Genomic DNA, 18,402 nt, shown 5'->3' on the forward strand with positions numbered 1-18,402 from the left:
TTTTAACACCGGTTCATTTTGGGTAGTGAGTCACTACCTCTGCTAATGCAGGATACACTGGAGATGGAACACTTTTTCAGTGTAAGATGAAAGCGTTTTGTTTACACCATTGTAAAGGGAGGAGGAAAATAGTCTATCTTAGCACAGTTCCTGATGGCAGCACTGCCACAGTCCCTGCGCTTAGTTTCCCCGCTCCTTTAGTCTCAGAGGTAGCTAAGAGCCAAATGAAAGTACAATATTAGCTAGAAAATTGAGCATTATGCTAATATGTCCTGGGCGACAACTTCAGTTGTGCAGGCGAGGAGCTCTTAGATTATGTGGTGGCAGTAGTTTTACTCTCCATTATCCTTCATGAACAACATTCATTTCACCACCGCCTGGCTATCAGGGTGGGCCGTATTCTCTCCATCATTTAGTTTGTAGATGTTGGTGTTACATGCACCAGGTGCCGGCTGACAACTAAATGAATAATGTGTCTGGTGGAGGGGAAACTCAGTCAGGGGAAGCCCATTCCCTGGACTCTCCATTAATATCACAGTCCACTCTTTCAGGGGATACTGCTGACATTTGGCTCTCCGTGTAATAGAGACCTAACCTTTAAGCACTACATGGAACAAGTCATTTTTCATAATCCGCCGTCCATTTTGGAGAATTCCCAAACTAGTGTCCATCTATGCATCTGTCCTTGTTTCCCTCCTTATATTTTCGCCTTCCGGCTTTAAGGAATGTGCAGCAGTCATCAATTGTTTTCAAGCTATGTGTAAAATGGGGTTCCCATAACTGAAACCAGCCCCAGGCTTTGTCACATTTTCTCGAATATACAGTACCTACGGCTAGATCTTTGCAATTCATGAGACAGTTTTACAGTGCAAGCTAGGCCATAGTTGATGACTTGGATGGATGATCAGAGTGCACATTTTGTTGTGTCCAAGTCTGCCTTAATTCCTTAAATCCAGACTCAAGCGTTAAGCCACCATAAGAAAACCGGCAGATCCCTAGTGTCCTTCTTGAAGCCGAGACAGCTGAAGGAAAGTCATTGTTTCAGCAGCCGGTAATGATGATTAGCCACAATCTGGGGGATCGACTCCACATCGGTCAAATGCGTCGACATCCTCAAAGGAAGAGATGGCCCACTGTCCCAGCCACGCATACTGAGCAGATTGATTGTGTTTCCCGGGGAGATTTAGGGGAAATCTTTGATGTGTGCATGGTAATAATGTGGACATGGCCATGAAATGCAAAGCAATTGCCTCCGAGTTCAAAAGCTAGAGCTTTTAAGACATTTTGATAAAAATCTTGATATAGTGGATAATTTGGCTTATTGTTGGTCATTGTGATAATGGATAGTTGTACAGTTGAAGACTATAAAACATGCTAATAGCGTATCACTTCACATCTGATGACCAGGCTTCCTCAATCTCAAGTCCTTACAGCATAATACCCCTCAAAAAGTAATTACACCATTTCACGCTGCAGCACCATGCACATTTTCATATGATGAATGGTCTGTTATTATCAAAAGACACACGATAGCTCTCTGTCTGTGTTGTGAGGGTTAAGATTGTGTCGCTGGCCCACTAACATAAAACAAACAGTGGGTGACAGGCATGTGCTGCAAGCAGGCACAGACGCAGCCGCTGACTTCAAGCAATAACGGAAGCTATCAATATTTCTTGAGAAATTCGTGGCTTTTGTCATTAGCCAACTGGAGGCATACGATACAGGGGAGCTGCTGATGGAAAATTCTGTCACAGTGCATTTTCAGTGGCTACGTGTGATCATAATGTGGTAATTGGATAGCTCATTTATTTCACTTAGGTCTAACTGGAGGTCTCCATGCTGAAATTAATTTTGCATGGGAAACTACCTTTGACATGATCGATGAGTTGCGTAAAGGTTTCGGTTTTACTGTGTATGTACACTGTATTCTGAATACACACTTGTGCTGTTACACTGCACATGACGTTCGTTTTAGTAACAAAATAATACTGTGCATAATTTGTGTAAATAAAGCAAATTACAAAAGATCCCAATGAAAGAGATACCCACAGGCATTCTGCTAGGAAATATCCCACTCATTTGCTGTGACTTTACTGGAAATAGCCTTTATTATAGAAACAATGTTAGAATCCAGTAAATCAGGGAAAAGTATAGGGTGTAGTGTTGCCATCAATAATAGATTGGAAACAAGTCGGCACTGATGGAACCTGAGGCCTTTCCTTTGTGGAGGTCTTAGTACCGTAGCGGTGCATGTGAATAATGCATGGTCCCAGATAGACTCCAGCTCCCTCTCTAGCCCTTCCGCTCGCTGGCTGCCTGGCTTGCTGGCTGGGGCGCCACAGTTCCCCAGCAGTGATTGGCTGTGCCTTGAGGGCAGCGGAGGAGATGGGAAATCACCTGCCCCATTTAGCCACGCTGCGCTAGCTGCCTGGGCGCCCCACCGTTCAGACCTTTGTGTCTGGTACTGGCACTCGACATTAGGACCTCTGGTTAACTTCAGTCGGGGATGCAGTGCCACAGAGCTGTCATCCCGATGCTTATTATCGCCCCAGACTTTTTGAAAGGTAAATCGGCTGCACAGCTGCACTCCCGAGATTCTCTTTTTATTTTTTACCCATTTCTTTCTCTCGACGGAGCAGGCGTTGTGATTGGCATGATGCAGTGCCGAATTTCAACCACAATCAGGGTTGTTTGCTTCTGCTTCTTCCTCGCTGTGGCAGCACCCCCCGCCCGCCATCCCCCTTTTCACTGTCCTTTTTTTTTTTTTTTATTCGCTAGCTTTCTTTCACACGCTGACGTATGGTGCTAGTGTGGGAAGCATCCGCGGCATTCTGAATGATCCAGCCTTGAGAACCGAGGGGGCTCTCGGCGTCCTCTCACCCAGGGGTCTCGGCAGGGAGTCCGCTGAAGCTGGGCACCCAATCCTGCCCCCCATGGAGCGAGAGCCTGGCTGCGGCACCACATAATCCATATTCTAAAGGCCAGCTGGACTGAGACCATAGAGCACAAGGAGAGCAAAGAGACCTACCACCCCCGCCCACGTCCCACTCCCCAATAACCGAGCATCTCAGACAGCTTCGGCATGTCAAAATGCTCAGAAACTGGAGTGAATAGCCATCATTTAGCAACAGCCCTTTAGTGGAAATGAGAGCCCATTTTCCCCCTCTCCTTTTAGCTGGAGAATGAGGCATATTAAGTGGAGAAAATCCTGGCCTGTTTCCTATATTGTTTACTTGGTTGAAATTTACTGCAGCGTCTTTGCCAGTGCGGATACACTTTTTTTCTTCTCCCACCCTCTCTGTTTGCACATGGTGCTGTAGTGAAAATGAGCTACTTGGCTGTAGGTGGTTCTGTATCCAAGGGGGCTTTTGGGGTAATCCTGCTTTGACAGTGGATGGATAAACGTAGACGGGTGACTGTCAAAAGGCAGATATTTCAGCACATTGATATTTATTCCCTAAGCAGACCAGGCCCAAGTCCACTACCGCTTCTGGTGTCACTGCTTACACTACCAACTCCAATTACTCTATTCCCAGCCAAGCCCTCTGTACACATTCATTCTGTACCATATATTCCCATTGCACCCTATTGTCCTTTACAGACAACTTGGCAAAACATGCACGAATATATTGTATTTAGACTCTATTGTAGATATCCTTTGAGGCTATATGGGGTAATTTAAAACACAATCTAGGTCAGTGGTAAATGAACATTGGATAAATGAACATTTACATTGGAATAGGCTATGGTGAACAAGGCATTAACTTATACATGTGACCGTGTCCAATTTTAATTCTAGCACCTTGCTAAGACACACCCTGTGGGAATCATAATGAGGCCGTCTGTTATTCCTAAAAGAATAGAAATCGACATCTTCTCTAAGGTGTTCTGAAGTGACTAATGTAGATATGCTTCCATCTTAAAATAGCCTGTCCTATACTAGATCCCAAATAGCATTTTTTCAGGATGGATGATGAATATAATAATTTGGGCCACTCAATATGAATTTCACTCAAGCCATACAGAACTGGGGCACTCCTGGATTACAAGCACTGGGGGCCAGACTCGTAACATATCTCCTCCACTTGGACCTACAGGCGTAGCCAAGCTCATTGAGTCAATGTGCGGTAGCATTGGAAAATGTCAAAGAAGTGCCGCCTTGTTCTCGACCCCAGAGGCATCACTTTTGATGTCCACCTTCAAAGAGGTCTTATCAGTCCATGCTGTTTTAGTTGTTAGTCATTAATGAAAGCAGAGTATTGCCGGCTGCTGCACCCGGACGTTGATTTTGAAAAATGAAATGCCCGATTGATTTTGCAATAAGATATGATGTACTGCACTGTATTACTTACTTGAGACTTACCATGAGATAAGGCCAAGTTTATGTTGGTCAGATGAAGTATAACATGGGTATTGGAAAAGCTGTTTTACTTTTTACATAGGCATCATGTGATTACTTTATCAATATTGCATAACTTGACACAAGGCATGGCTGCACTGGACATTCAGTAATATTCACACAACATGAATTTTGGTTGAAATAGATAATGGCATCAAACGTATGAAAGCTGTACAGTTTGAAATGTTTTCCCTGTTGGCTGCATCTGAAAGAGTTTTCCCATTGTATTAAAAAAACAAAATGCTCAGATTTTGGTAATAGCAAGTGATGGATATAGTAGCATCTATCAGAGGCACATATACATACTGATACTGTTTAATAGTATTCATATGCTTGTCTAGTTAGGCTAAACGAAAAAAAATCAGCAATTCTTTTGAGAAACTAATGAGGATGCAGTCATTTTCAGTTCACAGAATACTATGTAAAATAAACAATTTTCTTTTGATTAGGATCCACACTTGTAAAAGTGTGTCTTATAAACAGACGTATATTTTGCCTTCTTTTCAAAATGCTGTCAAAAGTAAACAAACAACACTGACAAGCTAGCCAACAAGAAAAGATAAAAACAAGAATCAAATAGCTTTAGTTCTTGTCCTAGGCTTGACAGAGACGCTGTGAACGTGAGGTGTTAATGAATTATTTTGGGCGTTTTCTTCTGAGGCTCAAGCTCGTGTGTGATCAAACTATCAGAGCATGTGCAGTGGAGGCTTTTAATGGTGCGTTAATAGCAGCGCAAATGACACGGGTATTGTTTGTGTATTGTGTGTTTCTGCAGCAGTATGTGCAGCCTATATACATACACTCAAGAACTCGGTTCGGAAAATATTAAAGACAAAGGACATTCATTATACATGTTGGCAAAACAAAGATAACTCGCTGATTACATTATAACATGTAGCTAATCAAACACTGTCAAGCTGAAGGAGAAATCTGTGGAGAAACTGCGTGTATGCCGTCCAAATGTGGCACTTTGAGGCCAGCGTAACTCGGTGACAGCCTCCCTCATGAATTCACATCAAGGTTTCGAGTCAAAGCATGTCACCTAGCCCGATAATCTCGGGGACCAATTCAGGTTCAGGCTTTTAGGGTGGCAGCCCCTCTCCCTCTCCCTCTCCCTCTCCCTCTCCCTCTCCCTCTCTTTTCTCCCTCTACTTCTTTTGGGGGGTAAACACACACACGCAAGGCTCCTCAGCCTATCATCTGTGACCGCCGCTAGAGCCAGACAGCGTAACACGATCCATGATAGAGTGGTGCAAATCGCCCAGCGCTCTCGTCTACCATCTCACGTAAGGAGGGGGGGGAGCGAGCCCACGAGATAGGTTGAGTAAAAAAAAAAAAAAAAAAGGAAGAGGGAAGAGGAGGAGGAGAGCGAGAGAGTGCGGCAGCGGTGGCTGGCAACTAGAACGATGCTGGTGTGACTTTCCGGTCCACTAGGTTTTAACCCTTTTGGCATCGCTTGAGTGCCATCCATGTGTCAGTGTGATGGTGTTGTAGTGCAGTGCGAGGCTGTGTACCGGCAGTGGGAAGAGGAGGAGATCCGGAGCGTTTGTAAATCCACTACAAAGCAGCATCGCAGCCTGAGAAGTGGACCTTGATAAGGGCTCTTGAGGGAATTGCTACAGGCTTTGTTTAAGGTAACACACTAACTTCTTTGCAATCCTGTTTTCATGATTGTGAAAGATTAACCCAAATTCCATTACATTGCTTATTAGTCATTTAGTCTCTACCGTTGGTGGTCATTTGTGCTGACAGATCCAGAGTTGAGCATGAATAACAGCTGCCAACAACTTGGATGTGGCAAAATAATGTTTTATGTATGACCAGTGCCAGGCACCAGCAGCTCTTCCATTAGCATGGGCCTTATTGTTATTGCAGAAAGCTACAGTCTATTGTATTCCTCTCAATCCCCTTGTGGATCTTCTTCTGCTGATGAGGGGGCGGTGTATGTGGTGTTTAAAATGATATTTTCCTTTGTTGGATGTTTGTTACCAGACAGCAGCTTAACACGTGTAAATTGATAATACAATATTTTGCACTTGCCAAGAACCATGTCCACAGGCCTGGAAATATTTACATTGAGAGTAATTGGAAGCAGATTGCATCTTGGAATTCAGCAGAGTCAAGTTACTGTATGGTTGCCCAGAAATATTTTTAGTGATGGTTTTGTGCAAAATTTCAACGCTGTTTTACACAACTACAGAAGGTAATGTGAATATATTTTCTCTAACATCATCAGAAGCAGTGCTTGATTATAAAGTGCAAATGGGAAAAAAAAAAAACAGAAAACAAGTGAATTTAATATTGTATGAAATGCTTAGGCATGCCTTAAGCTTTTCAAACTGTATCACAACGATAAGACACTGTGTTTGTATATCACTTGGCTTGTCCTCCTCAAGACATTGCTGTTGCATTTTAGTATTCCTTGCATGTTCATATTTAACCTGACATCCATGAAGGATTATGGGTAATGTATGCAAACCGGGTGGGTGAGGCTACCGTAGGTGTTGCTTCCGGGGTCTTGACTTCCCTTTGATTAATCATTTTGGGTTTATGTCATGGCTTCAGAGACAGTGACAGATTGAAGTGCTTAGCAGACCAATAGCTACAAAGACAAAGAGTAATTGGTGTGTAGCGAGTGCCGGCCAATGTAAGCAGAGCAGATGCATCAACAGAAGAATAAGTCTGAGTGCTGCAAAGGGTCACACAGTGGCAGTCCCACATACATTTACAGGTGACAGGTAAATATGAGCAGGTAAATGCAATGAGCTTTCCTCTGCGGACCCGTATTGCATCTTATGAGGTGGCACAATGAATTATTGTTTGGGCCATAAGGTGAGCTGTGGAGCAAGGCACGTATATTTTTAGTTGCCTGAATGAGTGGAATATGATTAATTGCATTGTGGATTTATTTGTTCATTTTAACATCCATCAGTTATGTAATTCTACAGCTGCAGTTTCAAGAGTGTTTTTCATTTCGCCTGGCTGGGTTTTGGTCATGTTTGCCTGCGCGGCAGTGATGCAGGGGTAATTGGGGGGGTGGGCATACTGCTGAGGAGGTGGGTATATTGTGATCCCACCATCTTTATATGTGTCAGTGGTAATTACGCTGAAAAAGTGGGTTTACATCCCAGGAGAAAGAGGTGGGTGTATTTCTTACACCTGCATACATGCTGAACCGCTGTGTACTAGGGGAGAGGGAAAGTTTTAAGAAGGCTATAGAGACCCAGGAGCAATCAGAACAGGAACATTATGTCTTATTCATGCAGCAATCACTGCTTAAATATCATATATCATAATGGGCTGCTGGACCATACTCTGCGGAGGTTTGCTTTCGATTCCGGTTTTCCTCTGTGGTGCAAAGCTGCTCTACATTCACATTGATAGTGAGGACTGAGCAATATTTTTTACCTCAACATGTTTCACCATCAAGCTCCGTTACAGTTTTATCCCCTCTGGCAAAGACCCATCAGGACTTTAAGGCCAGCTACTGCCTTAGCCAACTCAGGATTTTGTGCATTATGTTGTGGTTTCTGGATGCTATATCATTTATGTAATGAATGGATGAATTGTTGTATAATTTATGTAATGATTGAATGAGCACTGTATCTGTTTTTTGTGCATTGCTGGATCTCTTTATGTGTGAGACAAATTTCCCTTGGTCCTATTGAATATATATTCTATTATGTTCTATTCTTTTCTATTCTATTCTATTACGGGGCTAAACTGCTGATCCCAAGCTGAGGCACGAGCTCAAGGAACAGCAGTACTGAAGTCTGGAAATGAACCACATCGGCTCTTTTTACTCTCAAGAATAAGCGCATAAATGCATCTCCCAAACTTGAAATGAGCCGAGTTGGAGTTTTTTTTGTTTGTTTTTAATCTCCAATATGCCATTAGCTTACTAATTCATTTTCTCTACATGAAGATTGAGATGAAATGCACTCAAGTCTAACATGATGAAACATAAAGCAATAGGATTTTTAATATTTTTTATTTTTTAAATTAGGGAACCATGATGCAAAAAGTTTAATTTTAAAATTAGTTTTTTGATCTTCCATCATGTTAAGATGCTGTTAAGTGAGAAAATTATGTAAAAACTTGTTTTCATCAGGTGCATCAGTGTCAGTCTAGCAAACCAGTTTGTGTTTTGACCCATATTACATAAGTGTTTTAGTGTTCAGTTTTTCAGAAAAACCCTGTCCCTGGATATATAGATTGATAGGTTGATTAGATTGATTGGTTGATTGATTGAAAGGTAAAAACAGCCTGCTTGTCCCCACCTCTCCAAAAAATAATGCTGGTAGTTTTTTCATACATTATCCTCCTCATATCCAAATTCAAAAACAGTCTTGGTTTGATGTAATGGTTGAAAGTGTTTGAGTGTGAAATTGTCCGCAGAGCGATGTCACCTGGGAGACACTGAACCCTTGTTGTTAATTAAAACTCAAATAATGTGGATGAGAAATTGGCATGGCTAAAAGCCTCAGTGAGAGACTGTTGGAAAAAAATAATTTCCAGACTGGTTTTATATAATCATAACAGCGATTCTATGAGGTCTATAGGAATCCAGCTCAAACAAAGCACATTCATTATGAAGCTGAAAATATTCATAGGGGAGTCAGTTATAGCCTGAATACTGTCAAAATAGTATTGATATGAACTAGTGGTGAAATGCCCCTTTAAGCCAAAATGGAAATTTGTCATCTGAGGTTTTTTGTTTATCGCTTCCAAGTCAAAGATGGAATATGATAATGATTTACATATAAATTTAACTGATTTGAAGCTGGGGGCTGTTTTTCCTTTATGTGTAACTTCAAGGTTTGAATGCACAAAGATTGCAGCTGTAGGTGCTGAGTGCACACAGTAAATATGAAAATGCAACAATGAACTAGCAGATGGAATTATATATCATTATCATTATTATTATTATAGGCTATTATAGGCTCTAGGATTAGTCACACAGAATTATTGCCTTTTGGAGCATATAAAAATGACATAAAAATATAGATATAGGCTAATGATATAAAATGACACATGGTTTGATTAAAATGATAACAGTGTTGAGGTACCTGCTTGTATGCCATAGTTAGTGACAGAAGGGTGTGATCAATATGGGCTCTCTCAATATGGGTGCTGGTATTCAGTATCTTTAAATTTGACCTTTTTCATGCCAAACAAATCCAAGTATTCAATGTTTCCCCTAGAATTTTAGCCTTTGCAGGGTGTAAACCGCATTTAGACCATCATGGGACACTAAAACTCTCCATTGGGACCCAGGATAATGAAAGTCTTTTAGGTAGGTTAGCAGGTTTTACCGACTGTTAGACTTCTTTTGTGCAGTCGGTGTGGTTAGAGAGGAAACTCCATCATGTCAACAGCGGATGACGTTGACAGGCTGATATACGATATTTATTACAAGGCAAATATCGGCCCGATAAATCAGCAAACCCTAAGTGACACTCTTGGAATTGTATTTGCCCCATCGCGGTGCGCCGTTGTCATGCTAGTCACTGGAACTCACAAGGTAATGATCACTGCCTACCTTATTTAATGGTGGTAGGGAAGGGTCCATGCCCCCGCGCCTCGCCTGTTTACTAGGGACATTTACGGGCATCATTATCCAAACAGTGATGCCAGCGGGTGGCTACCAGAGCTGGAGGTGAAATAAGCCATTTAGCTGCTTTATGATAGCAATCCCCAGCCCTTGCTGTTTTCACATCCAGGGTCAAAGCTTAGCGGCCATCTAATCTCCCTCAGTCTCACAGCTTCCATTAGTGCAGCACTTGATCAATCAACACTGCTGCAAGTGTTGGAATTTGACACGTTTTTAGATGAAAGCACATAACCATAATACCATGAGGTTTAGCTCACATCATTATTGCTCGCATTCTTTCTTCACTTCTAATATAATTCACATTTAGTATTAGCTCAGATGAGCAGGCTGCAACATTTGGCATCACACTGACACCCACTTGCGAGCCTATAATAATAATAGTTAATTTGTAAAGCACTTTTCAAAACAAAGTTTCATAGTGCAATAGAGGAAAACTAACATCAAACGAAACTTATGACAGTTGATACATTTCAAGTAGTAATCGTGACACTTATTTATAAATTACATTTATAGACTACATGAAGCCTTCAACAAAACTGTGACAGTCAAAATTCAATATGACAAAGCAAATACAAAATAAAACATATTATTTTTATGCTGTCAGTGATATGCTTCCTCTGAGGGTAAAATAGTTACCAAAACCTTGATTACAACAAACTGATATTGCGTGAGTAGTCTTTAATACAAAATTGAAATGTCTGTGACTAAACCAAAGCCATTTGCCAGCTTTTATAGAAAATTGGAACAGATCTTTGTGATCTCTTCCTCGTTTTTTCCTGATGTAATTGGCTGAGATCTTGGAAGGCAGTTCCTAGGTTTCACCTCAAATGCCAAGCCTGTCATCACATCTGCATACAATAGGACACGTCAGAAATCTTTGGCCCCTCCTTTCATCCGCCTTCACTTTTTCCATAATCAGGGACAGCGGATGGGAAGAGAGGCAGAGGGGAGCTTTTCATCCCTCAATAAAAGGCCACTTAGGCAGATAGTTCTCCCCAGACTCATCTGCTTTGGTCTTTTTTCTGGCTCAGCATGAAGGAATTTGTGGAAGAGGGCAAACATTCCATCTAATTAAGGCTAGCTTTCATATAAGTTCACCTCTCTCCCTTAATTTCTCTTCTCTCCCTTCTCTTTCACCTCTCTTTCTCTCTCTCTCTCTCTCTCTTTCTCTCTCTCTCTCTGTCTCTCCCTCTCTCCCTGTCTCTCTCTCTCTCTGTCTTTCTTTTCACTGTCTTATCATCTATCATATGAAGCCCAGAGGTGCCCTTCGCAGTTACTGTACCTTTTCGGTTAGCTCTTGATGCCTTTTGAAATAGTTGGCTTACCCGTGCTTTGATGTTGCCTTCAAGTGGATACTAAGCAAAACTTTCAAGTCACGACCTAGATGCGGCTAAGAATGTTGAATTTCCACAATCGCCCAACAATCCACTCAAATTTTTGTTTGCAGACATGCATGCAACGCATCATTAACATGCAATATGACTGGGGTGTCAGCGATTTGCATGGGTTTTTTAGGAATCAGCATTATTTGTTTTGAAAGGTGAAGGGAGGGGGGCAGTCTAGTGCTCTGTCTGGCTCTGTTCTATTTCTGGGGATGGCTGCTAGAGGATTACTGCAAGTGGCAGAGTATTCATTATTTAGATGGCAGTAGTGGAGTAGGGGAGCGGGCGGTTTCATAAACCACTTGACTATGACATGTGTGCTGCTATAGTAGACGGAAAGAGTAAAAAAAAAAAGTTTCGCTTGTGGAATTTTTCTCCTAGCGAGGGCACTTGTAGCAGCTCTCTGCCACAGACTGCTGAGATAATCAACACTAACTCAAACTGATGGCGCAAGCTCCAATTGATGGAGCTAATGGATAGAATTGTTGGAATTTCGATGGAGGGGAGTGCACTGTATATAGACTGAGCGCAAGACATGAATAGTTCATCCATCTATTGAAGTACTGTTAATAGTGTTATGTAAACTGAGTTTTAAATTCTGTGTCTTTCTTGCTCATTATTACATTTAGAACTACCGAGCAGAGAATCTGCAGCAGAGGATCTTTGTTGAGGCCCGGCTGATTATGCAACGATGACAGTTTTGTCTCCATGCATAGCTCCGTATTTGTTAAAAAGATGAGTGAAGATGTCAGTAGCGACGGTTTGAAATGGCCTGAGAGAAAAATGTGAATCCGAAATGAGAAAGCTGTGACAGTTATGTCTCGCAAAAAGAGAGCTGGCGTTCATTGCCAATGTGGTGAGCCACCAGCTAGGATTCCTCTCCCGGCATAACAGTCGCATCTCTGTTGGCTCAAGTGTTTATCCTGACAGTTTTCAGCCTGGACACGGAGAGGGTCCCACCATTGTGATTAATGCACTGCCATGCTGGCGTGGTGGAGGATGTCTCTCGGCGGTTCTTCTTTCCAGTACTCCTCCCTGATAGTTCTCTAATGCGACTCGACACTGGAGAGATTGATAGCGATCATTACACTGCTCTCAAAGAGTAACGTCACTTCCCAGCACGAGCCAGCCAGCTCCTAATTCAACTACTGCCATGGGTGGTGTATGAGCAGTGGTGGTGCATTTTGTTACTGCCTATATAAGTGGCTACAATTGTGTTGCGTTAAGCAGAGACCAATGGCATTCCTGAATCATTCCCCCACGTATTATAACAGATTTGTAAAGCTCTGTTTGCGTATTTAGTGTTGTCTGTGAACGCAGCGCCTCAGGATGACTCTCTCTCAATGAGGAAGTTGACATTGGAAGTATTACCATGACAAACAAGGGAATCAGCCTCTCACCTTAACACTTTGTAAGTTATATCGCCATTTCCGCAGCACTACCTGTACAAATAAAGGTGTGAGGGTCATTCATTTATTCTCCCTTCCTCCAAGTCCTTACAGCTGCGTTGATTTGTTTATCTGTATGTGTTTAGCCCCTGGCCTCAATCTTGTGAGAGAGAAAGAGGTTTAGCATTTAAATTGGTTGATCCACCACACATTTTGCTAAACCTGTTTTTAAAGCATTACATTGATGAAAAGCAGACGCTAATCCCTGCGGGTGTGCGACCTTATCTGACTAAACACCTGACAATGAGATTCTATTGTCACTCTGGGAGCACAAAGACTCTCGGTAAATGCGCCTCGCCGTCGTTATTGACCTCTGCTGCTGAGTGCTACTGTAGCCTCGGGTTAGATCGCCGCAAGTGGTATGCAGGCACGACTTCCAGTTAGATAATGATAACATGCAATACTTCAAAGTCTAACTCCTTGGAAAGTCGTGCACCTTCATCAGCGAGTCTGCCAAACGGCGGCTACAGTAAGACCTCGGCGTCAGTCAGCGTCCGGATCTGATCGAATAGCGTCCCGGGAGTGTTAGCATACTAGCTTTCAGAAGTAATCCCAGGATCTCCTGTATGCATTTCTGTTCCGCTTATATTCCCACTACAACTGATCCCCGGTTTCACACTTCCCAATGTATACTTAGGCAGACAAGACATTTAATCAATATTGCTGCCTATGAATATGTAGGAGACAAATTGGCCTTCACCTGAATGTGGCAGATGTGATTTCTAACTAAATCACCCGGATTATATCATTGACAGTACCTTGAATAAACATCAGGAAGATGTCCCTTTTTTTTTTCCCTGCATCCCAAGCATGTTGAAGTTGTGCAGCAGGCAGAACGTCTCACTTGTGTCGAATAAGTTATTTTTATGTGATGAAATTCTCATAATTCAATTTTAAACATCAAATCTTGATTTAATTTTAGCGCTGACAGGGAGAAGGGATACTGTGGTGTAATTGCCAATGGTATTCACTCGTGCCCAGCATTGCAGATTGGCTGTGAAGCGAATCTATTGACTGTCTGTACTGCATCTTAATCCAGATTTGTTATCGTCTCTGTCATTGTGACGTTCCAAACTGCAGCATCAACTCCCCTGCCTCTCCAAATAGCTCCATTATTTTCTGAGCCAGATTGAGTTAAAATGGGGTATCCTATCATTAGTCTTTATCTGTCCTCGTTGACTGGGATGGGGATTCCAGAGGACCGAAAAAAAAAAAAAAAGAAAAAAACTAGGTTATCGAGGCACATGGAAAGCTTATGCAAATAATCTCAGTCCATTGTGCATTATGGCTGAAGCGTGTAACTGGGAACAAGTGTAACTGCAGACTGTAGACCCAACTGTGGGATCGCTGCTATATCAATACGCCTTGCGCCGTTTCATCTGGTCAAGACTGAAGAATATACAGCATGGTAATACAATATTCATCTTAGCCAGGGAACTTGCCCAGCTGCTGCCTTTTAAAAACCGACAACTTATGGTTTCACTAAGCCATATGCTGCCTGCTGCCGCCTTTTCCCTCAGATTTCACTCCTCAGTTTCCATTGTGAGTCTTGCCTTGGCTTTTAATGATTTGAATTCAGATGGACTGATTCCAGTGTGAAATGACTCAGTTGGGTGTGAATGTGGACCATCCTTTGCCTCCTACTGCTGCCATTTGGTGAGCGAGAGGACAGCGCGGGGAGCATCAGAAGAGACTTGAAATAGCTTGTGTGTTGACGACGTGTCTCCCTTATCTAATTGGGGCAAAGCAAACATGATTAGGCCCCATCTGAAGGACGATCAGTGTCTTCCACCGCAGAGACGTTTCACAGTCATACACGTTCTGCTGTGTGCGCTGCTGAGAGGCAGACCAGCACAATTTGTTGACAATATACTGCTGCTGTCGCAACAGAAACACTGCAAACTGGGTATTTTTTTATTTATTTTTTTCTTAAGCCCCATTCGCACAGAGCTACAATTACCTGGGGACGTTCCAGAGATTTCAAATAACTGTCGATTTTAATCATGTGTGAATCTGCCATGTCTGTTTTTTGTAAATTACAAATGACCTAGCGTATTTTGGTGAAGACACAGATCCCCTGATAAAACTTATCCTGTACCAGTCAAGCTCTGCAGGATTGCAGCATTTGTTTTTGGCGCGCAGTTTCCTTTTCTTCTTCTAGACATGCGATTTCTATCTTCCTCCTGTCATGAAAAATGAAGGCAGGAGGGACAAATCTCGACTTCATACAATTGTGTCTGGGGCATTGGATAGTTCCGTAAATTTCAATGCCCTGTGTGAATGTGTTTCACAAAACGCAAAGGATGAAGGGTGTTTTATTAATTTTAATACTAGTCTTGTGCAAATAAGGCTTACTTGAAGTTTATAAGTGAATGGTAAGTGAGTTTCATGATCCTTGGGCCCTTAAAACCAATCAGAAATCCATTGTACCTTTTGTTGATCACCCGGCAACAGCGACATACTTTATGCCATTTCATTCTCTAATCATGGACTATAGATCATTGAGATATTCTTTAGCTAAAAGCCCAAGGTGAGGAGGAGCAGTGTGTGAGATCTCCGCTGTTGAATATTTCCCTCCTTTCAGTCGAGTCACGACGACTTTGCGTCACATTCTGAGCAGCACAGAGCCAAATTTGATGCAGTTCAGATGTACAGGCGTGAGAGAGGTGCTAATTGATGCCTGCTGTGGCATGAAAGGCAAATTGCATAGTTTACAAGTTTAGAAACTGAACTGCAGATATGCGCAGTGCTGTTTAGTCCTATAAAGAGGGTAAATTGAGAAAGTTTACAGAGAAGCATAATGGATCCTGTGGGCTCACAGCTGCTACCTGCAGCCTGTTTTTTCTGTTGCTCTCACTATGTTGTTAACACCATTTCCACACTCACTCTTCACAGTGACACACACACACAGTCACACACACATACAATTTATTTATTGCAAAATCCGAGTTGTTGTTTTTTTAATCAGAAAATACCTACATGAAATACCCAAATCCTATACATACAACTAAACAGATCCAGATTCAGTTCTACTATGCAAACACAGTTTATTTATATTGCATCTTTACTCCATGATTGCATTTGCAACCACTAGCTTAAATGATGCAAATTATAATACTTCTAATTAAACCAATCTCATATTTCCTTACAAGCAGCAGTCATCTCCATTGAGTCTGCATACAGGTAAAAAAAAAAAAATGCATTTTACATTTTATGCATTAAATTGATGTTCTTGTCCAGAGTGACTTATAATGAGTAGAAGAATAAGAATTAGTTTTGTAGCAGGACTCTAACCATCTGGCCACCCTGCAGGATCTAGGAAACACAATTATCAGTCTACACCTGATGAAGTAGTTTTCCCATGGTCTCTTTTGTATTCATAAATATTCAGGGGTGGGTTTCCTGACAGGTATTGTAGCTCTTGAAGAACATCCTCGCTTTCCTGAAAACATGTTGTAACCAACGTAGTCTGTGAAATCTCTCGTGAATTCAAGACATCCTCGGACTATTCATGAGTTTTGAAGTATCTCTTTACTGGTATTTATGCAGCAATTCATAGACTAGTAATGGCTGTATAAACATTCCATACATTCAAAACACTATAAGCATTTCCTCTTCATTTCCATTCCATTTTCATTTATAAAGTACAACTTCGAGTGCGTTGTCAAATCTCTCTCTTTAAGTCACGCTTTGGGAAAACAGTCGCCAAATTTCCACGACATATATTCAAAAAGCGCATAAAGTAGGTCGTGAAGCTTCAGGATCGCTCGCTATCGAGAAACTCACCCCAGGATATTTATCATACACTTTTGAAAACACTGTAGGTGTATGATGTTTGCTCTTAAGAAGAATTAAATAAGCTGAAAGTCACACAACCAAAGACTTCCGTTCTCTCTTGTGTGGAGCCAATTTGAAAAGAGAGACGTTTGCGCTGTATCAACATTAGGGAATATTTTTTTTAACGAAAGATCAGATATTGTAGTGGGACCTCTGAGCTGCAATTGGACCCGGAGAGGAAAGAGGGCAAGCTGGTTCACTGCATCAAATCACCACCGCACTACAGGTAAGAATAATCTGCAAGAGTTCTTATTCTGCACTCTTTATGTCCACTCTACTCTATAATAATTGGCATTCCTATATCCTATACTTAGATTTAGAGGTTATTCTTACAACTTGTTATATGTGTAGGCCTTGGTCTATGGGGGCTGGATGCGCTGTGCCAAAACAGTTTTAGAAATCTTCTTCTGCCGACATTCTGGTGTCTTCTTTTAGAAGATACAGCTGAAAAAGTATTTTAGAAAGTTTCATCTAACTTATAAGTAGTTTTTTATATCATTATGCTGCAGCAGATTTGTTAATTTGGTTGTGGGGAGTCTAATACGGTTTCTGAGTTTTGTAAAGTCGGCCATATCGAGCTATTGGCAGATAATTGTCTTTATTATCACTGATTTTTGTTTGTTTTGTTCCTTGTACTTCAGAAAACTTTGAAACTTTGTTAAGAACAGTACTAAGCAAATCTAGATGTTACCTTCAAAAGTACTTCATAGATCATTTCTTTTCTGGTGCCAAGTAATTTTTAAACAAGGTATGCGGTTGCTCTTTTTAGCATGCTATTTGTTTTAATACGTTGACAGTTAATGAATATAATTCCAGGGCTACACAACTAGGTTAGAAGTGAAGTGCGTGTGTGTGTGTGTATGGGAAGGGGGGTGTATAGTGGTTGATAAATTGTGAAAACACCCTTAACATATGGACGGAGGATTGGCTAAATCCGTTGAAGCAGATCTAATGCATTCTCCTTTTAGTGACCACGTGTTTAGAAGTCTGCTGTTCTGAGATTGCTTTAGCTGAGAGTAACTGCAGTCGAACAGTGCGCCCTCATTTGTACATCCGATATCCTTTGATAGCCACTGATATCCGGTCAGTTGGTATCTCTATGGTGTAAATAAGGTCATCTTGTAGATATACTTGTGTACAGAATAGATGGTTAAAAACTATGAAATTAGAATCCTGATTGCAATATTGTTTACCCAGAAGCCTTGCCAAGCTTATATGCAGTTTTTTTACAAAATCAAAAATACACCTCTCAGTGGGCAAAAAGAATGGGCATTGAGAAATGCTGCTTCCATAAGCTCTGGCTTATCACCCACACATAGCTTCTCCTCCCATGTCCGTATCCAAACAGAAAAGAATTAGCAATATTCTGGCTTACTTTAAAATGTAGTAATTTCTCTGAGCTTTCCCTTCCTCGTGTTTGTTCCTGCAATTCTTTCTAAAGCAGCCTCTGGAGAGACAGCAGAGGATGTATGTATGAGTTGGATGCCTCCTTGACAACACCTTGGAGGTAAAAATCAATGTCTGCCAAACAAAGTGAAATGTTAGGCTGCAGCTGATACATGACAGATGAGGCTTAGGGTGGTATTTTCTAAGGTGAATGAAGGCTGGAACATAGGCAGTCCTGTCTGCTGTTGTCAAGTAAAGCGGCATTAGAGACATTTTGAAGGACAGTGCATCTGACTGCTCTGCCTACTTTTATTATTGAGTAACATGCTGTAGACA

The 18,402-nt window shown here is 41.7% G+C and overlaps 1 protein-coding gene across 11 annotated transcripts in view; it reads left to right on the forward strand.

Annotated features, from left to right (window-relative positions):
• Positions 1-18,402, forward strand: part of LOC139657431 (teneurin-3) — a 119,287-nt gene that overhangs the window by 17,211 nt on the left and 83,674 nt on the right. Inside the window, exon 3 of one of the 11 annotated variants that reach the window (XM_071535324.1) lies at positions 15,361-15,373. The exons of the other annotated variants lie outside the window; for them this stretch is intronic. Coding sequence (XP_071391425.1) covers positions 15,361-15,373 — 13 coding nt within the window. The remainder of the gene's footprint in view (positions 1-15,360; positions 15,374-18,402) is intronic. 11 annotated transcript variants of the gene reach the window in all.

This window comes from Centroberyx affinis, unplaced genomic scaffold (genome assembly GCF_046629955.1).
Source record: "Centroberyx affinis isolate AG114_WGS23_722 - 3 ecotype Tasmania unplaced genomic scaffold, CSIRO-AGI_Caff_v1 ptg000175l_1, whole genome shotgun sequence".
In the NCBI taxonomy this organism is placed as follows: domain Eukaryota; kingdom Metazoa; phylum Chordata; class Actinopteri; order Beryciformes; family Berycidae; genus Centroberyx; species Centroberyx affinis.